The following is an 11,620-nucleotide window of genomic DNA, read 5'->3' on the forward strand; positions in this document are numbered from 1 at the left end:
TGCTTTTTACTGAAGAAGTCCATTGTGTTTGGTAGAGAGGCACAATAAAAAGGTCACCCCAAGCAGAGGAAGGGTGGGGGGTACACAGGCAGGAGGTGAAGTAGCTACTAGGCTGTACTGACATACCAACTGAGAGCTCTTCACCTCTGACTGACTTCCTCAGCTGGCACAGAGCTTTCTTTTCACCCTTAAGGCTTTTCTTCCATTTGATTCAATTCTTTCCCCACCCTTAACTATTGAAGTGTCACTATTACATCCCTTGATTCAATCCACAATTCAAGATTTTTTGGACATCTGAACTTTTTAGCCGATGACTCTTACTAGACTGGCATTTAAAGCTGACCCTGTGTTTTCCAAAAGGGACAGGTCATTGTCACCAAACCATCAGCATTTCCCTTCCCACCACCAGTTAAACTATTGTTTTGCCATCAATACAAGCCTCTGATTTGCAATTACTCCATGCTTGTTTACCTGCCAATCAGTATTTTTGTTAACTGTTAGCATAATTAAATCAGCTGTTGATTCAAATTAGTCTTGCAGCACTATCACATGCTCCTCTTTTATTTATTTTTTTTTCTGTACAATTGAACAAAGCAATGCTTTGAAACAAAAGCATTCAGGCAGTTTACACTCACATTTACATTTATTTAAAAAAAATACTTAAACACTTGTGTATTTCACCTGTGGATTTTGAACTACAAATGAAATAAGGGCTCATTACTTCAAAGAGGTTCACAAGTACAAAAAAACAGCCTCCTTCTGGCACCTTCACATCCTCCTCTTCTGGGTGCTTATGTACAACACTGTGAAAAACAGAAAGTGGCACAAAGAAGGGGGCCTTGGTAAATAACATGCAGAAGCCTTTTTATTTAAAACACCTTATTTCCATGGCATATAAATTGACACTGTAATAGATCCCATTCAGCATGAACAAAGCCAGGCAACCTTTAAGTCCAAGTTTCAAAAAATGCCATTAGCTCTAAACATTATGTATTACTTTGGTTCAGTATTTATTTTATTCACAGCCCACGTATGCTCCAGCAGATGTCGGATGAACAGAGCAGGAACAAAGGCAGTGCCCTGCAGTATTACTGAGGGGAGTATGAGAGAGCTCCTCAACAGCAGAATTACAGGTGTCAGACATTAATGCTGTGATCTATCAATAAAAGCTGGAAATCCCAGGCACTTAAGGCAAAGCTAGTGATTAGTTATGAAGGAACAGACATCTTCCTCCTGCTTGGCTGATGATATTCCCATAACAGATCCAGTCACAACATAAAATGATACTGTGCTCCTAAACCTGCCACATGTCTTCATTTCTCTGTTCAGCCTATTCTTGAGCCTTCTGCCTCTCACCCACTTGTTTTAACTTTCGTAACAGATTATTTCCTTAATTAATTCTCCAGCTGTAGTGTCACTCCAGTTCTTAGTGTAACAATCCGAATGCCTTGCAAAAAGCAAGGGTTGGCCTCATTTCAAGGATTATTTCTCCACCCAAAATGCTCTTTTACACTGGTGCCACATTCTCTTAGACTCTTTTTCTAACATAGGATTCGGTCCTTGTGCCTTTTTATTCCATCTCTCCTTGCTGAGCTCCATTTTATTCCCAAGCAACTTAGTCAAACTCTGCTTCATTTACCTCCTCTACAAATCTCTTCACATCTGACTTGTGAACCTTTTCTATTTTTAGATACTCTTCTCCCTGGCATGTCCTGCTATTACAGCCTGATACCAGAGAGTCATTTCAGGAGCCTGGGATTGTCCTTGAAGTGTGCTAAAATCCACCTACTGCACTTGGATATTCAAAGGCTCGATACTAAAGCATGAGTGATTTTTTTGACTGGTGGTAAAATCTTTACTCAGAAGATGAAAATAGCCTCCAGGACTAAGGATAAGCATTCATTCAGTCCCAGAAAACCGCTTCACCAGAAAATATTTGTGTCACTGTAATATCTGCACAGTAGCACAGATTTATGCAAGCAGCTTGCCTAAAAAACACAAACTCTTATGGTGCAGAGGCCATCTAGGCAAGCAGTAAGTGCAAAAGAGTAAGCCTGTCAAACAGTAGAAAATAAGCTCCAAGAAGGCTAGAAAAGAGCATGCTTCTCTAAATGAACTTCAAAGGAAAAAAAGACCACAGGAACGCAGGAAAGACCCTGGAAACTGTAAAAAGCAAATATTGTATAGAATTCCAAGAAAGAATGTTAGTTTTAGGCTTATAGGTAGCTTGCTTACACCTCAGCCACCCCTCAAATTCAGAATATCAAAACACAATTTTCTAATGTGCAGTAACAGAAGGAGTAGGAATTACCATTATTTCCTCGGATAAATGCGTCCCCGTACTTGTTCTTTAACTGTCCATTTACATACTCCTCAGTCTGCTCCAGAGCTATATTCATATATCCATCCAGGCAAGCCAGGACACCTGAAAACAATGGCAGTTTAAAAGGGAATCAGCTTGAACTTATTTTAAAATAAACAAAAATGCATTGTGTTTGAACAGTACAGGAAAAAAACCCGCCCTGTATCCTTCTAACAAACTAAAAACCCAAGCATTGACATACATCTTCAAATAATTCAGCTGGGAGAAAGGAATCCCAAGCACTCTAGTAGCAATGCTATCAGTTGGTGTAAGAGTTGTGGGAGTAAAAAAAAAAAGAAGTTATTAAGACATTATTTCAAAAGATGGACAATTTCCACTTTCAAAGTTTAAGCTGTCCCTTCTCACTTGTGTTTTAAGCACACACCAAAAAATATCTGTGACATTAAGTGTAACTGGATAACCTAAGGACAAAGCTATGTAAACAGAGTTATCAACAAAACTTGTGAAGGATATAGCTGAAAAACAACCCTTTTAATACAGGACAGCGTACACGTATTTGTCTTCATGCTTACAGAGCCAGAAGAACACTGGCTGCAAGTCTCTATTTTGATGTCAACAAAATTCTACATAATTTTCAAAAAAGGTCACTGAAATCTTCCCACAAAAAATAAAATTACACTGTTTTGATAATGCAAGTAATGAAAAAAAATCTGTCATTTGTAATATCAGATGATTTTTTGGATCAGGAAAATACGCATTTTAGTGGCACATAGGTATTACAGTTTTTTATAAGTTGTTTTATCTTTCTCTTGCATGTTGGTTTTCCTGATTTCATCCTTGCACAGAAAGCACTACCTAAATACTTTTTTCCTCTGAAAAACACCTAGCTATTTACCTAGCAGTGAAACTTGAAATATAGTATATTGGCTGTACTTAGGAAGAGGGAGAAAACTCAGGATACATTCTCATTTTTCAGAAGTGTTACTGCAGGATTTTCCAGATAATAATCAGGAATTCAACTTCTGCCAACTTGTCATGGCTTAAAGATTATCATTTTGCTTTCTATTTTTCTCTCCTTTGTTGCCACAGACATAGGAAAAACTGCTCACAAAGTGCCACTAAATGCATTAAAAAAAACCAAACCAAAGTCAGGATTCTTTTCCACTCTAGTAATCCTGAGGGATCCACACAATGACAGAAAACAAAAGTATGTTTGTCCAAAGTTAAAACTGGACCATGTGGATTTACCTGAGCTACATCTCAGTAGGCCATAACCGCAGTATTTTCAAACTCTTGTTCCTAGAGTGCATTCATGGTCGTTTCATTCTCTTCCTCCTTTTCTTTGTGTTTACTTTTACACCACTAATGGCATCAAATATTATCACTGCCCATCCTGGCTAGCAATTTATCTGTTTTATCTGTATGTCGAGATGTTTTAATGCACAGATCTCTATTTACCCATAGAAACCATACATTAATGTATCCCTGATCATTTCCCAAGGCTTCCTGCCTTGGACACTGGCAGCACTTGGCAATGGTTCAAGACATTTCAGTTACACATCAACACTTGCATGAGGCCACGTTGGTACATGTGGGGCCTCCAAGGGTGGAGACAACAAAAAAAGTCAGCCTGGGGGAGAATCTGGACAGATCTGCAACAACAGCCCGAGATGCTGTTTTGTAAATGTTTGACTTTTACAAATGGTGGTCACATTTCTGCAGAAAACAAACTAAGTGCATATTTTTCAAACAAAAACACTACACGGATTTTCTGTCACAAGATCAAGAGTGCACGGAAGTAAGGAAGGGAAAGGGGGGGAAAATCCAGTGACAAATCAAGGTGTTCAAGGAACTCCTGTTCAGTTAATGTGGTGTCTAACTGCAGGCACATAAAACTAGCTTTGCTGAAGGAAAGGTTGAGTAGTTCATCTATAGCATTTACAAATGGATCTTACCACGGGAAAGGCAGCAGCGGTCTCAAAAAGTGGGCAAACCTCAAATCTGGTTTGGCCCTGCCTTCCTTGTACCCCTCAGGTTAATGATGACTTGCTTTAATTGACTTCAATGAGTTCCCTCTCTATATTCTCCTGCCCTAAAGAATTTACAGAGAGGCAGAGAACCTTTTAAGCCCCCAACCCCACCTGAAGTGCTCAGACAACGTGGTTCTCAAATAAATGAGAGATTGTAAATTTTGTCAGCTGAGCAGCACTGAAGAGAAACAGGAAGGGATAAGAAAGCACTGCTTGCTCTGTCAGTGAACAGTAACAATTTAAAACTGTCACAGCACAAACAAGTCTCCCCTCCACCCTCACAAGTGCCAAGCTAAGTCACTTGAAGTAAACCTCTCTGTGGAAGGGATCTGTTGCAGAACAATAATGTTTAAGTCATTACAGAATAAAATTTCTTAACTGAGCACAACAAAAGAGACATTAGTTTCGATTGAGTTTGGATACTAGTAAAAAAAATTTGTCAGGTTGCTACTGTTATCTTAATGGGAGCAGGACCAGCACTTCACTGCACAGAGAAGTTTAATTTACTGGTTAAAAAAAAATCTATATACATGAAGGTATACTGATAGACTGAAGAAATCAGGAATAAAACTGATGGGCTGTGTTAAAATTAAGTTGGCAAAAGCTACACTAAACTTTTTCCTCTATCTCTGTGAGTCTTGATCCAACACATCTTGGTTGTTTAACCAAGCATGTCATGAATGCTTTCATCCCTCATGTAAGAATTCTGACTGACAGCACAGTTTACTCTGAAGCTTTCCTGGACCAAGATCTATATTACATCTAATTAGAGAACAGAACGCTGAGTCTAGTTCTAACAAGGGGTGCTTCTGGCCATTTCATGAGTTGTAATTCCAGACAATCTCTCCAAGTATCAGTTTAGAAACTCAGAATCATCCAGTTTAATCACCTGTGACAAAGGACACTAATGATTTACATCAGTAATTTTAATCTCTAAATCCACTGTTGTTACCCCTCTTTTTATCACTTTCTCCAGAGTTGATTTTCTATTTTCACTGTCACCATTCTGAGATCTCTATTCTCATACTCCATGATTGCGGATCACACCATTTTTCTTTTCAAAATCAATGCATCCATTCCAGCCTCCTCAATGAATCACTTTACCCACTGTGAGAGACAGATGGTGAACTTACCTCGATAATCAACTCCAGAATTTAATTTTACAACAACTGGCCTTCCAATGATTTGTTTTAGGAAGTCACTGGGGGTTTGCTTCCGTAGACTCATCTTGACCTTCTCTGGTAAGCTGAGAAGTGAAAACATTAGGATAAGAGACATGCTTCCACATAGTTTTAAATACTACACAGACAGGCAGACCCCTGATTTGTAATACATTCAGTAGAAGAAATACTGAAGGAAATGAAAGCAAAACTTTAAGGGTTGAGGTGGGGAGACAGAGCCCATATAGCTATCGCATTAAACTTTCCTTTTGGCATTTTTATTACTTCTGAAAGCATTACTAAGAATCCTTGTTTGCCATACTATGCAACTTTTAAATTTCAATATTACCGAAGGCGTCATCATCCCTGAAATCTTTTGCTAAAACAGTGTTAGAGAGCTAAGTCATAAATAGGTGTTTCACATCTTCAGGTGCGGAGGGAGCAGTCCATCCATGCTCTATACACGGAAGTATGCGCAGGAACAGCAAGAATAATTTTGCTATCAGCTCACAAACAGAAGCATGAATTTAAAAGCATGCCTCCAGATAATAAAACAGACTAAGTTAAGGCTTGTAATTAGATTACAGAGAAAAGATGCTGTGATTTAAAAACGCAGCAGGCGCACCCAGTTTGGTGCAGGACCCCCTCTCAATATTCGCTTGACTTCTGCTATAACGCCGCTTTCTTCTGCGTTTTAAGCCAAAGGCACAAATCCCCCGCACGGTGCCGACTTCAGGCCGCTGCTTCCTGGGGCAAATCGCAATGGCCAATTCCAGCCGTGAACCCAGGGATCCTCAGTTTCCCTACCAACACCCACCGCCACCAGCGCTGCTGGCGCCCCAGGGCTGTGTCCCTTTCCCGGACCACACACGCGTTTGGAGCAGCTTCCCCCCGTGTGGAACGATCGCGTTCCAGCCCGGCCCCAGCGCCCTGAGGGAGGTCGCGGCCGCAGACCGCGGCTCCATGTCGAACCACACGGAGGGCACACGGGGGGCACACGGGGGGCACACGCACAGCCCCGGGCCAGCCCCACACTCACCGCCCGCCGCCGCTCCCGGCGCTTCCCGCGCCCCTTCCCGGCTCTCCCCGCCCGCCGCGGCCCCGCCCCGCTACGGCGGCCGGGCGGGCCAGCCCGCGCAGGGCGCGGAGCGCGGAGCGGGCCCCGCCTGCCCGGGGGCCCTGGGGAGCCTCGCCCGACCCCCGGGGCCTCGCGGGGGATGAGCCCCGGCACCTTCTCGGAGGTGCGGGGGTTCTTATGTCTTTCTTAGAATTCCACACAAAATAACACCCCATCGGAGAGAAATCTTACAGGATAACGATATCTTGTGGAAAAAAGCCCCACAAGGATCAGTTAAGTTGGGAAAGGCCTCAGAGATCATCGAATCCAACCTATTGGCCAATCCTGTCAGCCAGACCGTGGCACTGAGGGCCGCACCCAGTCTTCCCTTAAACACCTGCAGGGGTGGTGACTCCACCACCCTCCCGAAAAGCCCATTCAATGTCGAATCACCCTTTCTGTGAAGGAATTCCTCCTAATGTCCAACACGGTCCAGCACATTACTGTATTCTACTCTACTGAGACCCTGTTAATTCCCAGATGATCTTGTCCTTATCAGAGGCGTCCTGTCCGGGACGAGACAGGAAAGTGCTGAACGTCATTTCACAGAGGAATCAGTGAACATAGAAACGTAAGAGTTTTTTGTTTGTTTTTTTTTTAAAGTCACTTGGGAATAACACGGCACAAGAAGAAACTGAGTTCACCTTCTACTCTCTACTTCTCCCCATCATCTCACTTGTTTTACCTCCTTTCCCACAGCTATCTCCTGATGGTTGGAAAATACTTTTTTTTTTTTTTTCTTTTAGGATTTAGTACTGTGACAAGAGTTAATCATCTGTGAAAGCTTCTGGACTGTTTTGTTTTGTTGGGGTTTTTTATCTGTCCATTACTGATTTAGTGTCTTGCCAAACCTCTCAATTCTCATCATACAAAGAAAATGCACCATGGCTTTTCAGAACACAGTTTCGTATTCTCGCTTCTTTCTAGAGTTGTTTATCTTCTCTTTTTGAACACATGTCCAGTAACATTTTTTTCTCCAATGCTTAGACTAAAAGGCTTTTAAGAGGCAAGAGCTGCAAACTCAACCTTATTCACCTGCCTGTCCCAGAGTTCAAGCACAGACATGGACAGGGAAGTTTGGCCATACTCTGCTTGTGTTTCCAGGCAACCGTCATGTTAATCAGGAGCATCCAACTGTGCTTGATTATATCTAGTATTTGAAGCAGAAAAGGAACATAAAGTAGTTACTCCAGGGAACAGACTTGCAAAGTTTTATTTGGCTGCCTGGCTTCAGTGAGTAATGCTTTGATAAGGGATTATTCCTGTTTTCATTGTTATCAATCTCCAGTATAAAGATTGGGCAAATAAAACTTTCATGTCTGGGCTGGTAAATTTGCATGGCAATTTTGCAAATCCAACCAAAGGGACACTTTGTTTTGTGAGCTTTCCTCTTTTTTTTTCTTTATTAGGAGTTTGCCTCCAGAGCTTGCATTTTATTCTTTTTCTGAGCCATCAGAAACTGATGAGCTGTTTCACCTTCTGCTCAATAGGCTGCTTTCTACCTAGCTGAGGCTTACACTTAATTACAGTTTAGATATGTGTGGATACTTTGATTGTCTGCTGTCAGTCAACAAAATCCTTGTACTTTTCTGCTTCACAGCCTGTGAACCTCACAAACACTTCGGATTTGAATCATGGGCATTGAGATTGGCAAATTCTGTATCCTTTGCTTCCTTCTTCGACAGTTTGAGACCAAATCATGAATTCAAATCTTGGGTAATTTTCCTTGGTTTGCCAGCGATCTCAAAGCAGTCTCATGTGCTGTTCCTATAGGTTAATTAGCCTTAAATGGACTCCTTAAGGATTTCAAATCTCCAATTTGGAGAATTCAGATGTCATTGGCTAATGATTATCTTTTGTTTGTCCTCTAGACGAAAAAGTATTTTGTTCTAAAATGTTGCGTACCTGGCTCTCAGTAGCTTGTTTTAAATACTGCATTGCTTTGTCTTTTCCTAGTGTACCATGCCTTCTCAGCTGTATAACTCATGGAAATCAGTGAGATGCTGCCCTTGCGTTTTAATCAAGATGAACTTGAAAGGTGAACATTGTAAGTGATAGAAATTATTTATAATTTGGTAATAAAAGTTTATGTCTAGCACTCCAAATTTCACACATCTGCTATGTGCTGGCCTTGAGATATAGAACAATTGCACTTGCCTTTACATTTGGCCACAGATGAAAGGTCATAAATTACAATGATAGAGTTCGTGGTTGTTCCTAGCTCACAAAATTTCCATATTAACATCTTCACCTCAAACATAAATGGTTACAGAGTTACAAAGAAAAGAGTTGTGTTGGCCTTTGTCAACTGAACTTTAAGATGGGAGTCTGTGGATCATGTACTATTGCTAACTCTTAAACATAAAGCATCACAGAATACTTGTTCAGAGGACCTAATTAAAACTTTACAGTTAACTTTAAAAATGGAATGGGATTTCATTCTCTCTCTCTCTCTCTCCTATCAATGCAATAAAACCCACTTCAAAGTTAGAAAGGTTTTTCTCTCCCAGACACTTGAAATAAAAGCATTTTCAGAGTGAGATGGCTGGAGAACACAGAATGGGTCAGAAGGAGTGTCCAGTTTCTCCTTTTCCTGTGAATTGCACATCGTTTTTATAAGTTAAGTGCAGATGAACAACAACCCAGATGACAAAAGAATGTCTGTGGCACATTTTGAATTCAGCCTGAACAATCCCCAGCTACACTCAGTAGATGAACAAAAGCCACAATCTTTAAACAGTCCTCACCTGAAACTTTTCTCAGAGAGGACAAATCGATTCTGGCCCAAATCACAGCATATCACATGATTCTAACAATTAACTTTGGTACCTTCTTAGGTTAGAAAAAAAGGGGAAAAACCCACTTTTTTTAAAATTATGGCATGAAGTAAGAGGCCTAAACCCAGGGGAACGTTTCTTGTTCAGAGCTGCTGAGAATGGGGAGGAAGAAGGAGGTATCAGCCTTCATGAAATAGTATTGAGGTGGAGAAGCTCTGCCATTCAAGATTAGCACTGCTATTGCAGGCTTTCCTGAGGGCCCTGAAGTAAACATGATACTGCATTTCTGGGGTTTGAGAGGTGGGAGGCAAAATTCTGCTCTCACTGAAGCCTGCAGAAATTTTGCTAATTACTGCTCTGTTACTTAGTATGCCTCTTTAAGTTACTGAAAATACACCTGAGGTCTCAGAACCTTCCTTCTGAGGCTGTGTTCTTTCACTGTAATTTGTGCTTCCTAGAACTGTCTTCTTCTGATGTTCTGAGTGTGAGAAATAGGACATTAAGGGTGCATGAAGAAGCAAAAGAAAGAAAGGAAGTATTGGGACCTTCCTCCTTTTCCTCCTCTGCAGACTTCCTGGTGGACAAGGAACTGTCAGCAGTTCTTCCAAGGAGCTGGTTAGAATAATGTAAGAGCTCAGCCTGAGGTTTTCTCTCTATCTCCTACACTTTCAGTTCCATAAAAAAGAAAGGAAGATCCTCAGAAGCTTTCAGAGTTCACTTAACCTCCTCCAAGTTGCAGTGCACTCCTTGGCTTCCCAAGGGACCAGTTTTTTCATGAGCATTAAGAAGTCTGATATTCCCCTTTGTATGCATTTGGATGGGAGAGTTCAAGCCTCTCAGCTTGTGAATTGGATGATTGTCTGTGCCTATACAGTAAAACTTCAAAAGATGTTTTTCTCTGTAAACAGAGGCTTAGTTATCCAGCATTATTTCCCATGCTGTGCTAAGATCATCAGAACCACTGATTTCCTTCCATGTTCTCAATTTAAAAGTTAATGTATTTTTGAATGGAATGTTGCTCCAAAAAGTATTGGGTTTGTGCTACAGATTTTCGATAGAAGAGCCTAACAAATTTCTGTCGTCTTCAACTTCTTACACTGTGCTCACCACCTTGGGATGTTCATCTCCTCCTATATGGCTTAAGTGGCATGATAACCTTTTGTTAAATGTTTGTCTCTCCTACTTTTTGTCCAGTTAAAATGTAGTGTGACAGGTTTGCGTTTTCTATTAAGCAAAGGCTGGAAGCCCCACTTGATTCCTTTTTGCACCACTTGGGTAGGTTTTTTTCTAAAATATGATGGAACCTTTTGTGCTTAGACTCTATAGAATATTTACATCAGGGTAAAGACACATTCTATATTTTTTGCTTGTGGAGTATCAATTCCAGGTGACATTTCAATGTAAGCTTTCCCACATCTGGTTCTATGAAGCTGATTTTGTAGTTCAGGTTGAAAACTCTGGTATCAGGTTTAAGCACAGACATGAGTTGAAGTGGTTGCTTTAAACTGACCTGCTGGTACAAAACATCTGCAAAGTTGATTCCCAGCTCCCTAGAAATGCTTCTGATGCAGACTTGGGGATATGAAGTAAACATGAGTCAGATTTGTAGAATGGTAATAACAATACATACCTTGTCCTGAATTTCAGTGAAAAAGGAAGGTTGAAGCATGTTCAGCCACGTTAAGCATTTAGAATAATAGGGATTATGTTACCAGCACCATTTACTAACAAGAGAGCTCAATTTCTTTAGAAATAAAATGCAATTTAATGTCAATGTTAGGCCACTCCTAGAGCATTTGTGAGCTGGTATTTTCCAATAGGCCTAAATTTCTGTCTATTGACTGAAAAGTCATTATTTCGTGAAGGGGACGAAACAGAATGCAATTCTTTTGTAATGTGACAACAAAAATGGGTAAAAACAAAAGGGAACACTGGAAGGCTGTATCTATATGAAATAAACTGTTTTGCTAGGAATAGAAAAATAGCATAAAGTTCCATATTATGTCAAAAGTTAATTTTTCACAGAATACATTATACAACCCTCCTGTCTTTTTAACTCTAATATAAATTCAATGGATACACTAGTGAAAATAAAGATTCTATCTATAAATATAGATCTGTCAATCTTGTGTGACTGCCTGTGGCTCAATCCCCGGGGCCTGCAGTTTCAGAGGTAGCATAACCTCAAACACAATGTTCAGATCTGATTCCCT

General features: G+C 40.7%; 1 protein-coding gene across 1 annotated transcript; it reads right to left on the reverse strand.

The window, feature by feature from the left end:
- Nucleotides 1–528: 528 nt before the first annotated feature.
- LSM6 (LSM6 homolog, U6 small nuclear RNA and mRNA degradation associated) lies at nucleotides 529–6,649 on the reverse strand. Its single transcript, XM_058839040.1, has 4 exons — nucleotides 6,553–6,649; nucleotides 5,487–5,599; nucleotides 2,312–2,425; nucleotides 529–803 (listed from the first exon to the last, which is right to left on the reverse strand). The coding sequence occupies exons 2-4, from the start codon at nucleotides 5,578–5,580 to the stop codon at nucleotides 769–771; spliced, it is 243 nt and encodes an 80-aa protein (XP_058695023.1). The 5' UTR covers nucleotides 5,581–5,599; nucleotides 6,553–6,649; the 3' UTR covers nucleotides 529–768.
- Nucleotides 6,650–11,620: the final 4,971 nt, after the last annotated feature.

This window comes from Poecile atricapillus, chromosome 4, assembly GCF_030490865.1.
Source record: "Poecile atricapillus isolate bPoeAtr1 chromosome 4, bPoeAtr1.hap1, whole genome shotgun sequence".
NCBI classification, from domain to species: domain Eukaryota; kingdom Metazoa; phylum Chordata; class Aves; order Passeriformes; family Paridae; genus Poecile; species Poecile atricapillus.

Excerpts from the sequence above, each read along its gene's own strand:
- LSM6 (XM_058839040.1), bottom strand. The coding sequence starts at position 5,580 with ATGAGTCTACGGAAGCAAACCCCCAGTGACTTCCTAAAACAAATCATT. Across the intron at positions 2,426-5,486 it reads TTCTGGAGTTGATTATCGAG|GTGTCCTGGCTTGCCTGGAT; the intron begins GTAAGTTCACCA and ends CATTGTTTTCAG. Across the intron at positions 804-2,311 it reads ATTTATCCGAGGAAATAATG|TGTTGTACATAAGCACCCAG; the intron begins GTAATTCCTACT and ends TGTTTTTCACAG.